The sequence below is a fragment of the Typopeltis vanoorti genome, chromosome 9, assembly GCF_054136105.1.
Source record: "Typopeltis vanoorti isolate ZY-2024b chromosome 9, IOZ_Tvanoo_1.0, whole genome shotgun sequence".
Taxonomy (NCBI): Eukaryota; Metazoa; Arthropoda; class Arachnida; order Uropygi; family Thelyphonidae; genus Typopeltis; species Typopeltis vanoorti.
In genome coordinates this window covers 21468057-21486359 of record NC_143557.1, presented here as the reverse complement: position 1 = coordinate 21486359, position 18303 = coordinate 21468057, and the positions used below count along the sequence as shown (strand labels likewise).

The following is an 18303-nucleotide window of genomic DNA, read 5'->3' as shown; positions in this document are numbered from 1 at the left end:
GTAAGCATTACAGCAACAAATTTTTCTTTTCACAAAAACAATTCTTTTCATTTCAGTGACTGGGAATTCGTACGCATTCATTACGAGCTGTCAGCAGTACACCTGCATTTTATAGAACTCTCATTTGCATGGATTTGCAAATGATGCATGTGGTACAGCACCCTCTATCGGTAAAAATTTAAATTTAAAAATTTAAATTTTTTCTCTCCACCAAAAAAAAAAAAAATCCCCTTCATTGCGATTTACTTTCGTGTAAACCGTACTCTAATATACCAATTTTTCTAATTTTTATGAATCATTGAAATATCTAGAAACTTATGGGACACCAGCTAGGGCCTTTTATTCCCATATAGGGAGGAGGCAAAGCTGATTTAGCCCTATCTAAATTTTGGACTCTGAGGAGCAGTTCGATCTTCACCAGTAACCAATCAGAGATATGTGGCCTAAGGCTATAAGTAATTACACCTAGCATCCTATGAAGATAGGCGGCTGAAAAATGCTACCATCTCGTGGTCCCAACACTATGTATACTGTCTGAAAATATTGTAGGTTCTACAGTTGATTTTCTTGAGTTTATAGGAGAACAAACTCAAGTTTCTGAGAGAAAGAAACCTACTTGCCCATGCCAGAGATTGACTAATTCTGAATAGTGGGGAAAAAAGCTTAATAAAAGTCCTTCTAGTTGGTGACTAGAATTGAAAGCGACGCTCTTTCTTATCGCTGTCTAGCACCATAGATGGCACACGACACTTACACTGAGCTATAGCCTTTTTGAGCAACCTTGTCGCAAGAAATAATTAGAATCGGTAGTGTCTCTTCGTTATCTCTACAAAGTCAGCATTTGCTATCATTATGGATCTTTTTAATCTTTGCCTTTATTGCATTCGTTATAGTGCTTGCTCTTGAGCAGGCACTATAACGAATAACAGTAATACCACACATTCTGTCTCTTAATTGAAGTGGTCATGAAACCTTTACCAAAATAAGCAAATATTAACATCACCTTCAATATCTTTGAAATAATGTTGGTCATGGAGTGCTTTACCTTTTCCAACCTTCTGATCTATTTTTGCTATTTCTTTCTTCTTGTGCTGCTTTTTTGAATTTACTACATACACTATGTTTACTTTGTAAATTTTAATTTCCATATTTTCTATCCTTTCCTTCATATAATCATTCAATGCTCACTTCTCTTCTTATGCTGTTTACTTGACTTTTAAAAGGATACATAATCCACTTTTCCTGGCTATGTATATCCGAAACACATCAATGGATGTGTGCAACACATGACTCATGGTCATTAATTTTTGTGTTTTACGATTAAGTACATTCTGTCCATAAACAACACAGGCTGCTCAGATTCATCTTGAAGAACATGAAGAATATGAAAAATATTACTCCATTAGTCTGATAAATGTAGTTTAGTTAGCAGTGCCTTGTCTTTGTATGCATTACATTCATTGAAATAATACTAAAGTTCTACATAAAAGATCTTTTCTTCTGGAAAGATAACATAAAAAAAGCTGTGAAGCACACATTCACAATCCTAATCTCAACAAAAATGATTACCTTAAACTTTCTCAATTTTGGGAAGTTATCCTAAATAATATTTCCTCACTTGTTTCATAAAAATTTTAATTTTGTCGGCCTGGTTGGCCGAGTGCTTAGTGTATCTGCTCTCCAGCCAAAAAGCTGTGGGTTCGAATCCTGCAGCCTTTTAGATGTTTGTGATTGCATGTGGAAATACTAGTGGTGGTGGTGGTGAGCGGTAAATGGTGTTGGTGTAGTTGCAGTTAGTTGTAGTTTGTGGATTGAGTGGTGGAGACAGAGTTGTAGAGTAAGCCCTCCCTCGATGAGTCTTTGGACTCCCTAGAGGTGTCACGTAATAATAATAAAAATTTTAATTAATTATTTAAATTGAAAAATAAAATTATTTTATTTTATTCAGTTTCTAATAATGAAGATGGAATTATCTTCCTGCAGTTGATAGCGCTTATAATGTCACATGCTTTCAATTTAATTGTTGTTTGTTTTTATGTAAACACTTTCTGCTGTATTGAAAATGGCTATGATACATAGCCAAAAATTCTACAAAAATAAATGATAAGTTATTATAAGTGGCATCTGTATTTATTTATTGTTATTCTAATATCTTCTACTTATGTCTTGATTTTCAAATCTGTCTGCAGGAGGTGACGAGTCTAGATGGAATTTTGCCATAAGTTTAAAGGAATGTGCTGTGCCATAAATTTGACTGTTTAATGAAAGTCTTGCAACAATTGTAGAAAATTTTTCAAGTTCCTGGAGAGTGTAAGGAGGATAAGATAGTGGTGGAATAGAGGTATCAAATGTAGGCCTGTTTGTATTTCTTCTGTAGTTGTTAAGATTTTGGAGAAAATTGGTGAGAAGTATCATACAGAATTGGGCTGATGAGGATAATATTATTGATTCAGGCCAGCATGGATTTGTTAAGGGATAATCTTGTTTCACCAATCTGATTACCTTTTACAATAGAGTAACTAGAGCAGTGAATGAGGATAAGGCATACACTATCATCCTTTTGGATTTTGTAAAGGCATTTGACAGGGTTGCACATGACGAGTTGGTTTTTAAGTTATGTCATATGGGTTTGAGATATCAGGTTGGTGAATTAGATTGGTCATTGATGGATATTAGAGAGTTGTATATTAGGGAACAGTGTCAGGAAGTAGGAAGGTTATAAGTGAATTTCACAGGGTTCAGTACTGGGACCATTTCTGTTCAATCTTTATGTCAGTGATATGTTCATGGGACTTCAGGAAATTATTTAGTTGTTTGCAGATGATGTGAAGCTTGGGAAGGTCATTAGTAATGGTATTGATGTTTTGGCTCTTCCAGAGGATTTGAATAAGCTGGAAAGCAGAACAAATGAAATGGAGATGTCAGGTTAATGCAACTAAATGTAAGGTTTTGAAATTTGCAATCCACAGATGGGTTGTTTCCTACTCACTTGGTGAAGTCATGCTGGAAGAAGTGAAGGAAGTAAGGGAAGTAAGATGATTGTAGATAGAAATTTAAATTTCAGAGGATGTATTTCAAAGGTCATGAAGATATTTGAGAAAATTGCTGCAATATTGAGGAAGCCAATATTGGCCACGAAAGAAGAAAGGGTGATGGTCCCATTGTATAAAGCTTTGATGAAATCAGATTTGGATTTCTGTGCTCAGATCTGTTCACTTGGATTTGAAGGGGATGAAGTAACTTTGAAGAGGGTGCAGAGACGGATAATGAAAATGATATCAGGACTGTGCAAAGTTGATTATGATGATAGACTGAGTTCCTGCAGACTGCAGAGTTTGGTGAATTTTGGTGGGTATGATTGAGACATTTAAGCCATAGAAGGGTTATTATCTGGTTAACGTTGGGAATATTTTTTATATGGTAGAAGAAGAGAAGGAAAAAGAAATGGTGGCCATCCCTATAAGTTTCAGAAGGAAGGGGTGAATAAAAGGGCAAGAAGTAAGTTTTTTTTTGCATTGAGAGTGGTTGGAGCATGGGATGCTTTGCCTGAGAGGATAGTGAAAGTGCAAATGGCAGATGAATTTAAGGAGTGACATGATAGACTTCGTATTGATGAGCATTGATCTCCCACAGTGAGCCTTGTCACTGTGGGAGATTTACTACTGAATTCCAATGAGTTCAGTAGTAAATGATAAATGCTAATTATCTGGACTGGAGCCTATTTAGATCATTTATAAAGAAAAGAAATCATCCACTCATCAAAATTGAATTATTTTTTTTACAATTATGGCAGTTTCTCATAGAGATTATTATTAGAATGAGCAATACACAATACTTATAAAATAAAAAGAAGTAAAATGACAAAATGATGAGTTATTATCATTGAATTATAAGTTGATTTTTTTTATATTCAGTATATTAAGAGTTATTTAGAATTCTGTTTTTACTTAATTAATTAATATATATATATATTTTTTTTTTCTTTAAAGATGTTCTGTTTCTTTTTCAGTCTGTTGTTTGGAAACCTCTTTGTTTTTTGGGAATTTAAAGGGAAAGACCAAATAGATAAGCAAACAAGATTAACAGTATTTGGAGTTTTACTTGGTATTTGTACGGCTGGACTAATAATATTATTTTTTTTGCGTCATGAAAGAAAAAAGGATATAGATTCATATTCTATAACAAGGTGAGGCCATTTTTTATTAGTCATTAATACAGTTTTTTGTTTATCCTCCTTGTTCTATAAAATTTTATTATTTTGATGAAAAAGCAACTACTTAGCCTGTAGTAGTATTTGCTGGATAATGGAGATCATATTAAAATTAATATCATATTAATTAAAATATTCCCAATGTTAAAAGAATCAAACAGTTATGTAAAAGATTGAAATAAAACTGGATAAACAGGCAGTGCACTGAGATAGAAGAATTAAAAAATAAGAACAAAACCAGAGAACCATTCCTGAAAGTGAAAGAACTTAATGGAAAAGCAAAACATACAGAGTCTAATAACATCAAGGACAAAGATGGAAACATACTCATTAATAAGGAAAAGATAAATGGAAGATGGGTGGAGTACTTTTCAGACCTCTATGATGATGATGATAATGGTAACATGTTAGATGATTCACGACACCTTAAGTTAAGCGTAACAACAGATACCACTCTACCCACAAGAAAGGAAGTAGAACACACAATCAAGAATCTTCCTAATAATAAATCCCCTGGGTGTGATAATATTCCTGCTGAGCTGTTGAAAGCTTTGACTGGCAATAATTACTATTTAGTGGAATCCGTTCAAGGACATCTATAAAACAATACAAGTACCTGAAGTTTTTACATCTATCTGCATACCAATTCCAAAGAAACATAACGCACAATATTGTGAGGATTACAGAATTGTGAGCCTAATATCCCATGCATCTAAAATTATTTTAACCATTGTTAACAAACAAATTGAAAGAGCCATAAGCAGTGAATTGAGTGAACAACAGAAAGGCTTCAGAAAATAAATGGGAACCATTAATGCTATCCTGGAACTAAAAATACTAATAGAAATATCACTTGAAAGAAATAGGAACATTTATATATGCTTCAGAGACTTTCAGAAGGCCTTCAACCCAGTAAAACATAATAAAATATTCAATATATTAGATAAATGAGACATAGAAGATCATATACTTAAGATTATAAAAATAATTTACACCAAACAGAAAATGTAGCTGTTTAACTCTGAGACTTCTGAAGTGAGAATGAAAATGAGGAGTTAGACAAGGTTGTGTCCTTTTGCCAAATTTATTTAATATCTAGAATGAGACAGTGATGAAAAAGATTGAAAAACAAAAAATAGGAATTAGTATCAATGGTATAAAATACAACAATCTTAGATATGCTGGTGATACCATTCTAATAGCAGTAAACAGAAACAAATTAATCAAATTACTACAACTAGTAATCGAAGAAGGTAAAGAGTTTGGATTAGGTATAAATGCAAAAAAAGACCAAATTTATGAACATCTCAAAAGAAAACAGATCTTAGCCAGAAATATTCATAAACATTATGAAAATTGAACATACAACAGAATACAAATATTTAGGCACCTACTTTACTGAAGATGGAAAGCAAGATAAAGAAATAACAATAAGAACAGCCACAGCTAAAGATGCCTTCTGGAAAAATAAAGATCTGCTCAGAAGTTCTGTGGGTATCGAGACAAAGAAAAGAATGATAAGAACATTAGTATGGTCAGTTTTCAGATATGGAAGTAAGACCTGGGTATTCAAGAAGAGAGTAAGACAGCAAATAGTGGCCTTTGAAATGTGGTGCTATAGGAGAGCTCTGCAAATCCCATGGACCGAACATGTGACAAATACAGATGTCCTACAGAGAATGAGAACACAGAGATCTTTATTACAGGAAATGATCCAGAGAAAGATGAGATTGGCAGGATATGTATACTAAGAGGTTCAGCAGGACAGAGGATACTAACAGTTTTAGAAGAAAAAATTATGGGAAACTGATCAAGAGGTAAAAAATGAAGGACATGGTTTGAAGGATCATGGACAGGATCACATGGCTATGCAGAAACAAAAAGGAAAGCCACCAACAGAGAACTGGAAGGACATGGTGCTGCACCCTCTCACTGAGGAAGCTACATGAAGAAGAAGATGAACCAGGAAAAAAAAAAACATTGTGTTTGTGTGGCTAGCACACAAAGATATCAGGTCAACATGAACTGTTAAATAAATAAATAATAAGTAATAGCAGAAAGGAAGGATTTTATTTAAATCATTACCAATACTAGTTTTCAAGTTTGCAGTATTAAAATTCACAGTTTTGTATAACAAGAGTGTCTTTTGTTAAGATATTATTGTCTCTGTATCTTATCCAATTGCACATATCGTAGCCGAGTCCACTACCATGAGACTACAATACTCATAGCATAGCTGATAAGATTTTTTATTATTTTATACCATGGTTTAAAAATGTAACAGGTGAGGAATGAGAATGTGTTCTATCAGTGGCGGCCCTAACAGGCACTTAAGCACCCAAGACCTTTCCAAGTATTCTTGGACTTTGCAACCGTAACTCGAGGATAAGGTGGTTAGCCCTATGCCTCCTGGTGTGTCTCATATTTATGGATGAGTGTTCACACGGCCAGTTTGCCTGGTCTGGGGGACAAAAAAACATGAGTTTCTGGGGGGGAGGGGGGAACCCTACCTTCGTATGAGACCGGCTAAAAGGTAAAGAGTTTGGATTAGGCATAAATGCAAAAAAGTCCAAATTTATGAAAATCTCAAAAGAAAACAGATCCGAGCCAGAAATATTCATGAACATTATGAAAATTGAACATACAACAGAATACAAATATTTAGGCTACTACTTTACTGAAGATGGAAAGCAAGATAAAGAAATAACAATAAGAACAGCCACAGCTAAAGATGCCTTTTGAAAAATAAAGATCTGTTCAGACGTTCTGTGAGTATCGAGACAAAGTAAAGAATGATAAGAACATTAGTGTGGCCAGTTTTCACATATGGAAGTGAGACTTGGATATTCAAGAAGAGAGTAAGGCAACAAATAGTGGCCTTTGAAATGTGGTGCTATAGGAGAGCTCTGCAAATCCCATGGACAGAACATGTGACAAATACTACTTTACTGAAGATGGAAAGCAAGATAAAGAAATAACAATAAGAACAGCCACAGCTAAAGATGCCTTTTGAAAAATAAAGATCTGCTTAGACGTTCTGTGAGTATTGAGACAAAGTAAAGAATGATAAGAACATTAGTGTGGCCAGTTTTCACATATGGAAGTGAGACTTGGATATTCAAGAAGAGAGTAAGGCAACAAATAGTGGCCTTTGAAATGTGGTGCTATAGGAGAGCTCTGCAAATCCCATGGACAGAACATGTGACAAATACAGATGTCCTACAGAGAATGAGAACACAGAGATCTTTATTACAGGAAATGATCCAGAAAAAGATGAGATTGGCAGAACATGTACTGAGAGATTCAGCAGGGCAGAGGATACCAACGGTTTTAGAAGGAAAAATTATGGGAAAAGGATCAAGAGGCAAAAAGCGAAGGACATGGCTTGAAGATAGATCATGGACAAGATCACATATCTATGCAGAAACAAAAAGGAAAGCCACCAACTGAGAGAACTGGAAGGACATGGTGCTGCACCCTCTCACTGAGGAAACTACATGAAGAAGAAGAATGGAGAGCATGTGGCTTTATTAAGTCTAAAAATCTTATATAGAGGAGGAGGACTGTAAAAAGATAAATTTATTTATTACATGGCAGTCTTGATAGTTTTTAATTGAATTTATTGTGTGATAGCTGAGATTTGTATTTGATTTGTCAGTGTTCAGTTGATTCTTGTAGATAGGCTTATACATTGGTAACACATGACTATTAAATTAGTTAAGGAATTTACATCGTATACTGGAATATTAATTAAAAGAAACTTTAATAAATACCTCCTATATTTCAACAACATCACATTGCCATGTTCATGGAACATACAACTATGATACGTGCACACAGGCACTACAAAAATCAAATGAAGCAGAAGGGAGAAAACTACTGTTGTTCCTAGCATCCTAAAGGTGCCCCATAGCGGGCTATATTGGGTTGTCTTGGCTTTTGGTCTGAAGTTCTCAAGATGCAAACTTCCCAAATTTGTTGAGGGTTGGAAAAATTTTTAGAGCTGAGGCTGATTCCATGAAACCTTTTTAAGGAGCCTCCGAAGACTCCTTAAGAAGGTCACTTCTTGGCCTGTGGAAGTTACCAACAAACTAAAACCTTTTAACTCTAGACCCCCCCCTCCTGAATATATGGACTTCCAAAAATACATAAACAAAATGAGCCATTACGGCCCATAGTGGATGACATTGATTCCCCCCCCACATACTAATTAGCCAAACATTTAGCCAAAATGCTCACACACTATACTGGCAATACACCATCACACATAAAAAAACTCAACCCACTTCAAAGCCAGTATAAAAAACCTCTCACTCCAATATACTGACATAATGGTCAGTTTTGATGTCTCCTCCCTATTCACAAATGTTCCACTCAAGGAAACCTTAGAGCTTATCCAAACCAAATTTCCTCCTGATATCTCAGCCCTATTTCAGTTCACAATGAACTCAGGCTATATTCTTTGGCAAGGAAAATTCTACAAACAGATAGAGGGGACAGCCATGGGTTCACCACTCACCCCACTCCTAGCCAACTTCTTTATGGAGACTTTTGAAGAGAAAGCCTTAAACTCAGCCCCACAAAAACCCACTGTTTGGCTTCACTACATTGATGATGTGTTCGCTATATGGCCACTTGGCTCAGATACACTCTACTCCTTCTTAACACACTTAAACAACCAACACGCCAGAATCCAGTTCACCTTGGAAAAAGAGGAAAACAACAGTCTCCCTTTCCTGGTCACTCTAATCACTCATCAGCCTGATGCATCCTTGGTTTTCTCTATTTACAGAAAACCAAGGATGCAAGGAAAACAAGAATGTACAGGCAGATACATTCACCAGCAATCCCCCACCTCACAACAATATGGGGTTATAAAAACACCCTATAACAGGGAAAAATTAATCTGTTTAGATGATAATGCCCTAACCACTGAACCCACATCCTGAACACTTTCTTAACCAATTGCTACAACCCCCAAAAAATATTAAAACCAGTTAACCATAACCCTCCCCCCATTCATAACAAAGATTACATTAAATCCTTCACCATTCCCTATATCTGGGGCACCTCTGGAAAGTTGACCAACAGGTTAAAAAAATATGACCTTACTTCTTGTTACAAACCATATAAAAAATTGGCATCCCTTATCCACTCCACCGAAGACCAACCACTTCCCCTAGACCTACCTGGGGTGTACCAGGTCCCTTGCAGCTGTAGACTGTCTTACTTTGGCCAAACAGGCAGGACAGCAAATGTCAGGATTTCGGAACACAATGACTACATCTGGTTTCACCAGTACAGCCACTCTGGGCTTGCAGACCATGCTCTGGATATCCGCCACAGAATACATTGGAAGAAAGTCACGTTAATACACCACAGAAAATTTAAATATGAAAGATTATTTATAGAATCAGCCTAGGCTCTAAAAAACTTTCCAAACCTCAACAAAATTTGGGTGAATGAGACTGCACCAAATTTGGGAAGCTTGCATCTTGAGAACTTCAGCCCAACAGCCAAGACAACCCAATATAGCCCATTACGGGGCACCTTTAGGATTCTAGGAACAACAGTAGTTTTCTCCCTTCTGCTCTATTTGCTTTTTTTGTAGTGCCTTCGTGCATGTGTCATAGTTGTATGTTCCCATGAAGATGGCAGTGTGACATTGCTGAAATAAAGGTATTTATTAAAGTTTCTTTTAATTAATATTCCAGTATACGTTGTAAATTCCTTAATTTATTTAATAGTCAGTGTTCAGTCGAGTATTGTATAGTGATTGATTTCCGTGGTTTTTTTTATCCAATACAAAATGGAAGTGAAAATAAGGTCAGTATCTAGATCAGAGAAAAAGATCAAATAATGTAAGTCGTGGATTTTTCAAGAATGATGTGATTCTCTGAATATTATGGTGGGAAAGATGATGAGGATATTTATGTGAACTGGTTGAATAAATAAGTAAGCAAATATGATATGCAGGAAGTGTGACATGCTCATGGAATGTGAGGTTTCTTTGAATGAATGGTAGCAGACAAAAGGGAGTATACATATGAAAGGAAGTGAAACTGACAGTAGGACATCATGCAAGACTGATGGTGAGAAATGAACAAGACTAATGGTGAGAAAGAGGTGCAACAAATGGCAACAAAGAGAGTTTAACTGACAAGATGGCAAGAGAGAATGATAGCAAGAAAGAGACTGATGTCAGGCTTATTATATATGTATATTAGTCTGCCCAAGACACAGAAGGGCCAGATGTGGACTAGTCAGTAAAATTAGAGGAAATCGTTATAGGGGCAAAGGGCTCATATTCAGCAGTATTATGTAGGATGTGCTCAGATTCCACTGCAGACATGATCTTGGACATTATCCCCTACAATAGTGCTTTCCAGGAGCAATCTGGCAGGCACTGTTGTAGACAGTGAGAAGCAGCAGCAGTATTATTTGCCAGTTTGGAAGCTTCCCCAAGTGTTACCAATATGTTCAGTCCTATATGCTGCTTGGCAGATGGGACCATGAAGAGTCTTTTGACTTCATGGAATTCTGATGATAATATTAATAATAATATTGTAATATTCTTCTGACAAAACCATTGCCCTGATCACAAATAGCAAAGATGAACGAGGAGGATGAGCAGATAGTACATTGAGTTAGAAGTTGAAACTTAACTTGGAACTTCGAAATGTTCTGAAATACGAGTGTCATGTCGCTCTCAGTTTGTAAGATTATAAATAAATAAAAGCTAGCTTTATTGTTTAAGGAGCTACCTCTTTAATTACCAACCGGGCTGTTATGCTAATGGATTATTTATTAATTAAAATTTAAGTTTGAAAAAATAACTAATCAGGCATACCTGGATAATATGAAGCTCAGGATGATGGTGATGTTTAGATGAAATTCTTAAAGATGACCTAAAAATGATAAGAGTTGGAAAACAATGTGGAAAATGAAAACCAAATTCATAAAGATATATCAAAAGGTAAAAAAAAAAAAAAATAATGAAGTCAGTGGATTTAAAGATTATAAAATTTTAAAGTTTGAGCTAACCACAAAAGACAAAACAGTGCTAAAGAAAACCAGCCAGCGTGATGATAATGGTGTGTTGGCCATTTCAGTGGATTGTTGTCTGATAAAGGATATTTATGGCTAGTTATGAGTTTAGCCCATGGCTTCGTAGATATTAGAGCTAGGTTGGTTTGGAAGTAAGGGGTTGTAGATAATGTCATTTTTATTTTCTTGGAAATCAATAATGAGGACCTTCCCAATATCTTGGATGTGTTTTAATTGTATAGCAAGTAAATATATTTTCATAGTGGAATTTTTGTTAATATTGCTAGTGTTCTTTTGCTTGTATTTTTTGTGGAGGATATAGATAGTCAGATATCGGGATATTGCAGTTTTGGTAATGTTCAGTTAGATACAATTTTACAGAACAGATGGTAGATCCAATGTAACAGATATTGCATCCAGACTAGCAGTTAAATTTATAAACAACATTCTGCAATAGTAATATATTGCTCTGTGTTATTGTGATTTTATACTTTAGTGAGATTTGTAGTTTATTGGTAGTGGTAAAAACAGTTTTGTGATTTGAATATTTAAAGATATGTTAGATGGCTTTGTAGATGTTGTGAATATATGGGAATTTCGTATGACTATTGGATTTTTCATTATGGAATGAGGGCATACAATTTTTTTACTGAATGAATTGCATAACCTGTTAGATAAGAAAGGCTTATGTGTTCGCTCTGCATGTTAATTTATTTTTGATGGTATTGATGAGAACACAGACTTATAAGAAAATATTTATTGACTTATTTGCTGATATTTCGCTGGTATTACATCCAGCATCTTCAGAGCACAAAAACGGTTTGTCACAGTATGCAAAATAACAACAATCTGGTAAAACAATGGGACTAGTTTAAACAATTGCAAGGGGCAATACAAAGATTGAAGTCCTAATTAGGCAGCATCTATGTTGAAAAAAAAACAATAGAGAAAGCAGGTATAAATTAGGTCTTAAGATGACTGTCTCACAAATTTTTGGTAAATTTATACAGCCATACTTATTGAGGTTTGGAGTATGTTTCAAGGCTTCTGTTGATTCCCAGAACATTCTCTTTCTGACTTATAACGACTTCTCTGTAGCACTTTTGTTTTTTTTCCAATTGATCCTATGTGCAGAAGTATTTAAGGCATGGTTTGCTAGACCTGACTTGCCATAATGACAGTGCTGGATGGATTCACTGAGGCAGATGTCCACAGTTCTTCCTGTCTGTCAAGAGTAAGCTCGATCACACAAATAGAGCACTTCATAGACTCCTGTAAGTGATAAAGAAGAGATTCTGTCCTTGATCAATGGATTAAAGTTGCCAATTTGATAAAAAGTTTAAATACGGTGTGTAGCTGATGTTTATTTAGCACTTTAGATATCTTTTCAGATGTGCCTTGAATGTATGGGATGGTGAATTTGCTGTAGTTGTTGTTGTTTCGCATACTGTGACAAACTGTTTTTGTGCTCTGAAGATGCTGGATATAATACCAGCAAAATATCAGCAATTAAGTTAATAAATATCTTATTGGAGGCTTAATGGATTTTTTACAGCACTCAAAAAGAATTAAAATAGAATTTAATACTCCCTATATTTTGTCCTAGTCACTAGGACATCTACGGGGATTACAAAGACAATTAATGTAACATGCACACAAAAATCTTACAATACTAAGCCCAACCACATGGGTGACACTAAAGTCCAATCTAGGTGGAATGCCCTCTAAGGGCGGTAGTAGGTGGCCTGGAATGTAAGGTGGGACCTCTGGTGATGAGTGTTTCCCAAATCTTCGGAAGCTTAATGCAACCGTATTTATTAAGATTTGGTTGGTTTCTGAGAGCTGCTGCTGCTTCTAAGAAAAGTCTCTATTTCTTGAATTTGCTGTGGTGGAGCATGGTGGTTTTCTTCCATCATACTCTGTGGGTGGTGTCCAAAACATGGTCAGCCAAGCCTGAATGGCCATAGTTGTGTTTACAGATGTAAGACTTGTGTTCCTCCAGGCAGATGGATGCTGATCTGCCTGTCTGTCCAAAGTACGCCAGCTTACAGGAACAGGGTACTTTGTAAACTCCAGGCAGAGAGAGAGGAGGGAGCTGATCTTTCGTAGAACGAATAAGGGTAGCAAGTTTGCGGTAGGGCTTATATACTGTGTGTAGGTTGTTCTTTTTTAGAATCTTAGCTATTTTTTCGGATGTGCCACGGATGTAAGGTATGGTGATGGCATTTTTAAAATCTTGTTGATGAGAAGGACGGGGAATAGGGGAGGAACCGATTATTTTTTTGATACTGTATTCGTTGTAGCCATTGGAGAGGAAAGTGCTGTGTATGTGGTTAAGCTCAGTAGTAAGGGACAGTTCCACTGAAACAAAGATTGTGGGCTCTCTTGGTAAGAGTTTTAACGATGCCGTATTGTTGCGAAGGGTGGTGGTGGGAGAGTTTGTGAATGTATCTGCCTGTGTGTGTGTGTGGGTTTTCTGTATACAGTGAAGGCAAGTGTATCATTAGGCAGGCATGTGACTAAGATGTCTAGGAAGGGTAAACAATTGTTCTTTTCCTTTTCCATAGTAAACTGGATTCTTGGATGTAGGCTATTGAGATGACTGAGGAAGGAGTCTAACGTGTCTGGGCCATGAGGCCAAATAGAGAACACATCATCTACATATCTTAGCCAGATAGAAGGTTTGAGTGGGGCTGAGTCTATGGCTCGTTTTTAGAAATCTTCATATTGAAATTGGCAAGGGGGGGTGAGAGGGGGGAACCCATGGCAGTTTCCTCTATCTGCTTATAGATTTTGTTCTTCCAAGAGAAATACCTAGAGTTAATGGCAAAGGAAAAGAGATCTAAGATGTCAGAGGGAAAAACGTTTTCTAAGAGAGATAAGGTGTCAGTTAAGGGAATATTGGTAAACAAAGAGGAGATATCAAAGCTTACCAATATGTCTCCATTATTCAAGGTTAAATTTTCTGTGAGGGCTTTAAAGTGGGTCGAGTTTTTTATATAGGAAGTGGACCTTCCGGTGAGGGGAGTCAGAGAGTTGGCCAGCTGTTTAGACAGTCTGTAGCAAGGTGCATTGGTAGCATCTACTATAGGCCTGAGTGGGGAATTAGGTTTGTGGATTTTTGGTAAACCGTATATTCGGGGGGGGGGGACAGGAGCAGAAAGGTTTAAGTTTTTTCGTGACATCAGGGGGCCAGGATGTTACTTTTTTAAGTAAGATTTTTAATTTCTTAACTTGTGTATTTGTGGGGTCATGTTCTAGCGGGATGTAGGTAGTGCGATCGCTGAGGATAATGTTCAATTTACGGTTGTATTCACTGGTATTAAGAACGACTGTGGCATTACCCTTATCCGCTCTGGTGATGACGATACTTTTTTTTTTCTTTGCGTAGTTTCAGGAGAGCCATGCGTTGGGCATACGATAAATTGCTTTTTGGAGGCGAAGAATGAGCGAGGATGTTGGCTACGTCAAGTCTGATGTTGTTGGCTATCTCCAACGGTAAGTGACCGATCCCCTGTTCGATGTTAACCATTACATCGAGCACCGGCACTTCCTTCGGAGCGACGGCAAAATTATGGCCGAGGCAAATTGCGCTGATGGCATCGTCGTTGAGCCCTTTGGAAGAGAAGTTTACTACTGTCTGGAGCGGTTGAATTTGTGGTTGTGATTTGTCTTTAACCAGGTTGCTATATTTCTTGATGTGCTTATTTTTTATTTTTTGAAATTCTCTCTGTGCGGAAGTTTCCGAAATGCCAGAGAGAATCGACCAAAGTTGTGAGTTAAGAACGGTGGAGAGCTCTGAATGTAAGGAGCCAATGGCGGCGTTCGTCACTGAGAGGGTGGCACGAGTAGAGGCGATTTGCTCACGTAGTAATGCCAGGCTGGCACGGTTATATATACGGAGTGCTTTTTTGGAATACCACAGTCGTTCTTAATACCAGTGAATACAATCATAAAATTAACATTATCTTCTGCGACTGCGCTACCTACATCCCGCTAGAACACGACCCCACAAAAACACAAGTTAAGAAATTAAAAATCTTACTTAAAAAAGTAACCTCCTGGCCCCCTGATGTCACGAAAAAACTTAAACCTTTCCACTCCCGTCTCCCCCCGAATATATGGTTTACCAAAAATCCACAAACCCATTTCCTCACTCAGGGTTATAGCAGATGCCACCAATGCACCTTGCTATAGACTGTCTAAACAGCTGGCCAACTCTCTGACCCCTCACCAGATGGTCCACGTTCTATATAAAAAATTCGACCCACTTTAAAGTCCTCACAGAAAATTTAACCTTGAATAATGGAGACATATTGGTAAGCTTTGATATCTCCTCTTTGTTTACCAATATTCCCTTAACTGACACCTTATCTCTCTTAGAAAACGTTTTTCCCTCTGACATCTTAGATCTCTTTTCCTTTGCCATTAACTCTAGGTATTTCTCTTGGAAGAACAAAATCTACAAGCAGATACAGGGAACAGCCATGGGTTCCACCCCCCTCTCACCCCCTTGCCAATTTTTATATGGAAGATTTCAAAAAACGAGCCATAGACTCAGCCCCACTCAAACCTTCTATCTGGCTAAGATATGTAGATGATGTGTTCTCTATTTGGCCTCATGGCCCAGACACATTAGACTCCTTCCTCATTCATCTCAATAGCCTACATCCAAGAATCCAGTTTACTATGGAAAAGGAAAAGAACAATTGTTTACCCTTCCTAGACACCTTAGTCACATGCCTGCCTAATGATACACTTGCCTTCACTGTATACAGAAAACCCCCCCACACACACACACACAAGCAGATACATTCACAAACTCTCCCACCATCACCCCTCGCAACAATATGGCATCATTAAAACTCTTACCAAGAGAGCCCACAATCTTTGTTCTAGTGGAACTGCCCCTTACTACTGAGCTTAACCACATACACAGCACTTTTCTCTCCAATGGCTACAGCAAACACAGTATCAAAAAAATAATCAGTTCCTCCCCCATTCCCCGTCCTTCTCGTCAACAAGATTTTAAAAATGCCATCACCATTCCCTACATCCATGGCACATCCGAAAAAATAGCCAAGATACTAAAAAAGTACAACCTACACACAGCATATAAGCCCTACCACAAATTTGCTACCCTTATCTGTTCTACGAAAGATCAGCTCCCTCTTCTCTCTCTGCCTGGAGTTTACAAAGTACCCTGTTCCTGTAAGCTGGCATACTTTGGACATTCAGGCTTGGCTGACCATGTTTTGGACACCACCCACAGAGTATGATGGAAGAAAACCACCATGCTCCACCACAGCAAATTCAAGAAAGAGAGACTTTTCTTAGAAGCAGCAGCAGCTCTCAGAAACCAACCAAATCTTAATAAATACGGTTGCATTAAGCTTCCGAAGATTTGGGAAACACTCATCACCAGAGGTCCCACCTTACATTCCAGGCCACCTACTACTGCCCTTAGAGGGTGCTCCACCTAGATAGGACTTTAGTGTCACTCACGTGGTTGGGCTTAGTATTGTAAGATTTTTGTGTGCATGTTACATTAATTGTCTTTGTAATCCCCGTAGATGTCCTAGTGACTAGCACGAAATATAGGAAGTATTAAATTCTATTTTAATTCTTTTTTGAGTGTTGTAAAAAATCCATTAAGCCTCCAACATGATGTCCTCACAGCACTTAAGCCTCTACACATGAAGTTAATAAATAGTAATTATTTTCTTATAAGTCTGTGTTCTCATTAATACTGTTAAAAATAAATTAACGTAGTAGCTGTTGAGAATAATGCTGGAAAAAGAAGATATTTATAAGGCATGTAAATTCTTGATTTCAGAATGAGTATTTGTACTCATTAATGAACTATTATATTTCATAACATTTAGGATGGTAACAACAGTTCACAAATTGACTACATTTTGACTAGAAGAAAACATCTTAAGGTTGTGACAAATTGTAAAGCAATTCCAACAGATCAAGCGGCACAGCAACACCGACTGCTGTGTGCAGACTTTAAAATAAGATCGAAGATAAGAATCTCTGGAAGCCATGGGATGAAGACAATTAAGTGGTTTCACTTAAATAAAGAGAGGGTGAGGAATCGTTTTAGGGAAAGGGTGTTAGAGAGGATTTGGATGGACTGGAAAGTGTACAAGATTGGTGGTAACATAATTCAAAAGTAATCCTGAGCTGTGCAATCGAGGTGCTTGGTGAGACATCTGGAAAGATTAGAGAGCAGAAGGAGGGTTAGTGGTGGAATAATAATGTACAAGTGGCAGTGACAGCTAAGAGGAAGGCAAAGCAGAAGTGGGATGAGTCGAGAGTGGAAGAGGACAGAGAGGTGTACAGAGAGAGAAAGCATGAAACCAAGAGAGTTGTGGCACAGGTGAAGGCCATGGCATATCAAGATCTGTATGATCAATTAGAAACAAAGGAAGGACAGAGAAAAATTTACCAACTAGCGAAATGTAGAAATAAAGCAACAAAGGACATCTTACATGTGAGGCAGATCAAAGACGCTGAAGGAAGAGTATTATGGAGGGATGTGGACATAAGAAACAGATGGAGAATATACTTTGAGAGACATTTGAATGAGGAAAATGCAAGGACTCACAGAGAAGATGGGCAGCCTTCTGAGGGGATGGTGCAGAACATCAGTAGAGTGGAAGTGACGGAGGCCAGAAGAGGATGAGAAATGGAAAAATCAGTGGCCCCTGACAGATTTCCAGTGGAGGCATGGAAGGCACTGGGGGAAGAGGGAATTGACCTGCTGTGGGACCTGTTCATGAAAGTTTGCCAACAGGTAAATATACCCAAGGAATGGAGGGAGAGTACTCTTGTCCCCATCTACAAGGGTAAAGGGGATGCACAAGACTGTAAAATTTACAACAGAGGAATAAAGTTGATGTCCCACACAATGAAAATCCTAGAAAGGGTTCTTGATAGAAGATTGAGGAAGGAGGTGGAGATTGTAAAGGAACAATTTGGCTTCATGCCTGGTAGATCAACAACAGATGCTATCTTTGGGTTACGGTAGATGACGGAGA

At 37.3% G+C, this 18303-nt stretch overlaps 1 protein-coding gene across 3 annotated transcripts in view; it reads left to right on the top strand.

Moving 5' to 3' along the window:
* Positions 1–18303, top strand: part of LOC150102917 (UNC93-like protein MFSD11) — a 424271-nt gene that overhangs the window by 145416 nt on the left and 260552 nt on the right. For all 3 annotated transcript variants that reach the window (XM_090398563.1, XM_090398562.1, XM_090398564.1), the window contains exon 6: positions 4010–4186. In XM_090398563.1, coding sequence (XP_090254689.1) covers positions 4010–4186 — 177 coding nt within the window. The remainder of the gene's footprint in view (positions 1–4009; positions 4187–18303) is intronic.